This window comes from Sinocyclocheilus rhinocerous, unplaced genomic scaffold, assembly GCF_001515625.1.
Source record: "Sinocyclocheilus rhinocerous isolate Xijiao unplaced genomic scaffold, SAMN03320098_v1.1 scaffold1048, whole genome shotgun sequence".
Taxonomy (NCBI): domain Eukaryota; kingdom Metazoa; phylum Chordata; class Actinopteri; order Cypriniformes; family Cyprinidae; genus Sinocyclocheilus; species Sinocyclocheilus rhinocerous.
In genome coordinates, this window is record NW_015649578.1 from 120,037 (window position 1) to 126,245 (window position 6,209).

The 6,209-nt window shown below is 36.2% G+C and overlaps 2 protein-coding genes across 2 annotated transcripts in view; both read right to left on the minus strand.

The window, feature by feature from the left end:
- The window catches only part of LOC107710766 (tumor protein p73-like), a 33,797-nt gene extending 32,885 nt beyond the window's left edge, over positions 1 to 912 (minus strand). The window contains exon 1 of the mRNA XM_016515614.1: positions 696 to 912. Coding sequence (XP_016371100.1) covers positions 696 to 912 — 217 coding nt within the window. The remainder of the gene's footprint in view (positions 1 to 695) is intronic.
- A 2,315-nt stretch (positions 913 to 3,227) lies between these two features.
- The window catches only part of LOC107710767 (tumor protein p73-like), a 38,763-nt gene continuing 35,781 nt past the window's right edge, over positions 3,228 to 6,209 (minus strand). Inside the window, exon 6 of the mRNA XM_016515615.1 lies at positions 3,228 to 3,253. Within this exon, the coding sequence (XP_016371101.1) occupies positions 3,228 to 3,253 (26 nt within the window). The remainder of the gene's footprint in view (positions 3,254 to 6,209) is intronic.

Sequence of the window (6,209 nt, forward strand, 5' to 3'; positions counted from 1 at the left end):
GGCAATCCACAGCGCAAAGTTGTAGTATTTCCTCAGCGACCAGCACGGATCAACTCCAGCCATGAGATTTCTAGTCGTGTCCTCTTTTGGAAGACCAAACAAAGTAGTTTCGCTTTCACAACGAAACACACAGCGTCACACGCCGGCCTAGAGTGAGCAGAGGCCGGGGGCTAGAGTGAGCAGATTCGACGAAGGAGCGTTCGGAGGGTTTGCGGCAACCACATGTGACGACTCTGGGCTGGACTCGTCCACAGTGAAAGCCGATCCGGCAATCCACAGCGCAAAGTTGTAGTATTTCCTCAGCGACCAGCACGGATCAACTCCAGCCATGACGAAGCAGATATCGTCCTCTTTTGGAAGACCAAACAAAGTAGTTTCGCTTTCACAACGAAACACAACGCCTTCACAACATGGTGGCGGCAGCAACAATTGATGAAAATGTTACTACATTAAGCACATTTTATTTTGTTATAACAAAATAACAAATAAACAATAAATTCTACTGATGTAAAACTGTTTTTAAATCTGCTGCCGTTTAAATGTTTTATGACTGGGAATGACTCTGGAAGGAAAAACTTATATTACTTGTAATAAACTTATAAAACTTATATTATTATTGTATGTATTTATTTTTAAAAAAATGTTCTAATGTCTTGATAAACTTTATTGATCAAAAAAGAATGAATTTGACATACTTTCATTGAAGTCCCGTCCGAGTTCATGGTTAGGACAGCGTTTGACCACCTCTGTGACGTGTTCGGCCTTCTTGTAGATGGGCATGGCTCGAATCACACCGCCGTTTGGGGGCGAGGAAGCCAGTTTGATCTGAATCGGACAGGTCTTGGCGATCTGACAATACAGCTTCTTAAGCAGTGGAGAGTACTGCAGGAAAAAACAAACAGAAATAAACATTTGAAATATGCTTACACAGTGAATCACACTAAGTTACCACACTTTAAAAATATGCTTCTTTATAGATGAAGACAAGTTCATCATCATCTGATGAGGTCTCTCTCTCTCTCACACACACACACACACACTCATAAGCATGTCAGAGCTTGTCTAAATCTATAAAGACATCCCAAATATTCCCCCAAAAACTAAATGTACAAGCCTGCTTTGTGCGGACTTGTATTAATGTGATTCAGATTTTATGAAAGGGAGATTTTACGCCAGGTGCTGCAACAGAACAAATATCATAAACACTGTTTGCTGATGTTGCAATCACAATTTATACAAACATAAATGATTCCCACAAAATAAAGCTCATGAAAACGTAATTTCATTGTCTAACTTAAGTACAAGTGACATCTGACCAGAATTAAATTAAGCGTCAGAATGAAATACCTAAATGCAAAACCAAAATAGCTGACTGAATCTAAAGGAAAGCAGGAAATATTAAAGAATATTTGGAATTATTAAAGCTTAAATTAAGTTGTTTATAATCTTTTTAAGATCTATTTATTTCTGTCTGTCTATCTATCTATCTATCTTTGGAGAAGCAAACAAGAAATATGATAAGCAGTCAAACATTACACAAAAGATCAAATTAATGTCAACAAATAGTTGCAGGTACAATGTGACAAAAAGCAACTCCAAAAATATCAATATATCTTTTCAAAATAATTTAGAGCAATATCATTTTCTTACTCACTTTTTCAAAACTCACTTTCTAATATGCCACCACAGAAACATTACATTAGCGTCATTTTATTTAAAAATATAGTCCAGTTCAGTTTAGATCTGCCAATTTCACATGGTGGATGACAAACTGATAATCTCATAATATTACAGTAAATATCATAATATATTACAATATTATTTGAGGGACGTGAGCCATATTTAGAGTAAGAATATCACAGAGACTATGACTCAGTTAGCAACCACCCAGAACACCCTAGCGAACACATAGCAACACTCTGATAAATGCATAGCATTATTAGTGTTGAGTTATCATTACGAATGTTTCATCATTTACATCTGTTTCTTTGTTTACAATTAAAAAAAAACAACAACAACAAAAACACCTCAAAGCAGATTTCCCTGCTGATCTCATCAATCAATAGTAAAAGTGGTGTAATTGAGTCACCTTGCCACTGTTTCACACTCAATCCATCTACTCACCATTTAGCTGAACTTCAGTTGAAATTATCATTTGGGTGAAAGAATTTTAATGAATTCAAAAATGGCTTGAAAGATAAGGACATTAAAGTGTTGACAGCGCACAGGAACAGGAAGAGCTCCATTAGTGAATAAATAAATAAGGTTCCAAAAGAGGGTTTTTGCAATGATGCCACAGAAGAACAATCCCAAAAGAACATTTCCGTTACCAGTTCTTAAAAGAAAATTTTTTTTTAGTGTGAAGAATATTTTTATATTCAAAAGAACCATTTTCCACTATAAAGAACATTTTGTGCAGTGGAAAGGTTGCATGGATGTTAAGGTTCTTCGTGGAACCTTAAATGCCACAAATAACTTTTTTATTTTTAACAATTCAAAACTATTTTGCACATGAAACATTCTTCCTCTACATCCTTGCAAAGCACCTCTATGATGCTGCCAACAACCACGAAAGAACTTAATATAAAAACTTATAAATATATATATGTAATATAATATTTAATATTTTTAAACAATATACTGCAAGCACGCGAAACGGAGCATGAAACACACATTTGGTTTGTAGACGGCTTGCTTGATTGCACTGGCAGCGCTGCATCGCTCGCCTGCAGTGTAGACACTGTGTTAGTGTTGTAAGGTGGAATAAGATGATGGGCTGGAGGAAGGTGAGCATTGGAAAGGCGCACGTTTGGGCAGGCTCGGCGGCCTAAGTGATAATGACGAGTCTGACAGCCTGATGGACATGTTTCAGCATGCCACTCGCAAATTCAGCCAACTCCCCATCTCCGTCAATAAATTCACAAATGTGCTGCCTATGCTAACGGCTGTGAAATTGCAGCCAGCATAACATATGCTACTGCTTCGCTGTTCCTCCCAATACACACTGGGAGAAACAGAAATGAGAGAAAGAAAAAAAAATATTTAAAAGTTCTTTGAGCAAGAAAAATCATATTGCCGTCAATAATATAAAAGTTAGAAAAAACATAAATAGCATAGACAATTAAAATGAACGAAGCAGATTTTTTTTCCTCAGAGGTTGTTCTTTTAGGAGCCACGATGGAGCTTTTTCAACCAAAAATAAAATTTCTGTCATCATTTATTCAGTCTCATGCCATTCCTGTATGAATTTGTACTGTGGAACACAAAAGAAGATATTTTGAAAAATGTCCAATGTCCACTGTTGTTTTGGACCCCATTGACTTTCATTGTATGGACAATGCCAGATGTTTTCCCAAAAATCACCTGAGGTCAGAGTATAAATGATTTCCATATTTTTGGAGGGCTGTACTTTGGAGTTGGCTGCTGTTTGCTGACATGTGGAAACAAGTATTCTTTACAGGGAGGGACAGACCTTTTTTTCTTAAAACAATTCTTGTTTTGTTCAAATTCAACTTAAGAACCCAAAGAAACATTTCTTTCCAAATTGTATTGTAACAAAATGTAACATTTCTTTCTAAACTGTAAAGGGAAAACCATTTTGCTTTGCATGTTTCAGTTTAATGTCAAACTCTAAATTCAACATTTGATGTTAAAATTACAATAAAAGTTTAGGTTAAAATTGCATAGGGAAATGTATAAGTAAATAATATATTATGGATGATGCAACTGATCAATTTTGTAGAATGTCCAAGATGCTCTTTTCCACACAATGAAAGTGAACAGCTGCCTCTAGTCCCATCCACTTTCACTGCACGGGAAAATTTTTTAAAATAAAAAACAGTTCGGACAATCTGCTAAATTTCTTTTTTGTGTTCTATGCAAGAAAGTCTTACGGTTTGGAATAACAAGAAATTAACAGCATGATTTTTCATTTTTGCGTGAACTATCAGTTTAAGTTCATAGCGAATAAGACAGAACCAAACCAGAAGAATGATGATGGGTCAATCGGTTTTATATTTAAAAATGAACACATTTTTGCATTCAGTCTGCAGTGCCTGCACATTTGTATGAAATCTCAGCAGTTGTGTGTGTTTCGTCATTTTGAGAGGAAGGATGCACTGGCTTCGGGCCGTGTTTAGACCCGCTCGCTAACTCTAAGGGTAAAATCTAAGAAGCGCAGCCTCAAATACTCCAGAAGCAAAGACGTGCTCAGACTTGCCCAACTTATATGCCAACAATGAAAAAAAAAGTGTGGGGGTCTTTATTGGAAAAGCTGAGGTGTCAGAACTCATTTTCATCCCTTATGACAGCTCTTGCTTTAAGCCTATAATGTGTGTTTGAGAGAGAGAGAGCTTTTAAACAGTTATCCCTAACACACAATTTGTTTTTATGATTCACTCGGTGATATCATACCATAATTGGGGCCTAAAAAGACAGAGGCAAAGGCCCAGGCAGAAACAGACATGATTCAGGAAGATAGCAGAAAATGACTTTAACAAAACCTTTTCAGCGATGAAAAAAGCCCCACCTTTAAGAGCTCGCACAAGGTCATCTGAGAAGCGCAGCTGAATGAACGGAAGGACTTCAGAACCAAGGACAGAGACGTGGACTCTGAACTCTACACTGATACACTGGTCGACTTTGAGCATTACTGCCTACGATCTTATTTATTATTACTAAATAAAAGCAGAGAATGATAAGAAGGAAAGTATTTGAATGAAAATAAAAATCTGTTACAATTATTCACCCTCAAACTGTTCCAAATGTCTTTCTTCCATTCAACACAAAAGTAGTTATTTTGTAGAATGCCTTGCCTGCCTCCTGAAAATGAATGGTAATGAGAGAGAAAAAAATTATGATATGGTTTCATAAATGCACTGTTCTGATTGAGTGATGAAATGACTAAAATTGAAATGATTATTTCTTAAAAATCTTCCCCTCCTGGTGTAACAATTCTGAATATGCACAAATGCAAATGAGATTTAAGAGCTGCTACCAATATGAATGTGTGCAAGAAATAAAGATTAAAACTTCCAGTCGCTTCTGAAGCTATTGTATGGCTTCAGAAGACTTGAAATGTTGTGCACATGTAGTATGGACTACATTCATTCATTCATTCCACGGTCCCCATCAGTGCTGTTATTGTTTACTAAACGAAAACTAAAATTAAAATTATTACAAATATTTTCATAAATTGAAATAAATCTGAAATAAAATGAAATATAAACACAACAGACACAACCTACACTTAAAAATCTTAAATGAAAATTAGAAATAAATAAAATAAAAAGTATTATAAAATAAATAAAAGCTAAATGTTTTTTTTAAAGAACAAAAAAATAAATAAAAATTGGCATAACACAATTAATAAAACTTACAAAAAAAAACTGAAACTGAAGTATAGCAATAAAAATCAGTTATATGGAAAAGAGCAGTTAAGACATTCTGCAAAGCATCTTCTTTTGTGTCATCCTGAAGAAAGAACATGTGAATTAACATGAAGATGAGTAAATGTGTGCATGTCACTCATATACTCCTTTAAGCAGGTTGTGTGAAAGCCCTGTGACATGACATGCGGTTTATTAAAACAATTAATACAAGCAAAATTATTGGCAGACATCAAAGCCAGAATTCGTGTGAGTGAGGAAACATTACCACGGCAATTCTAACACAGGTGATTGTGCAACACGGAATGTACGAAAGGTTCATCCGTGAGGCTGGCTGAGAGGAATGTTGTTTCAGGTAGCGGTGAGAAGCCCACTGCGGATCAAGTAGATTACAGTCAAAATGCCCCCATGCCTCTCCCAAAGCATCCCGAGGCTACACAGACCCAAGAGCATCATGCTTTAACCCTTCAGTTTGCCACACAATGACTCACTTACCCCTTACACAGTAATCCCAGATATCCTCAGCCTGCAAGCCTTTGTATTACGCCTGGAAATTCCCCGAGTTTGAGGTTACATTGGCATTCCACATAACTTGACAATAATCCTGAGCCATTTCTGCCTTTCTCCGTTTCTTTTGGAGGATAAAGTAAACAATTTAATGGTCTTTAGAGTGGGCGGCAGAGTGAAAACGAAAGCTGTCGCAAAAAAAGTAAATAAATAAAAGTAGCAAGGCAAGCAGCTTCTGTGATGGACATTTGCATCTAGTAGATGTTCTGAAGTTACAAAAAAGGCGTGGAATCTATGATATTCTTTAAATGAATC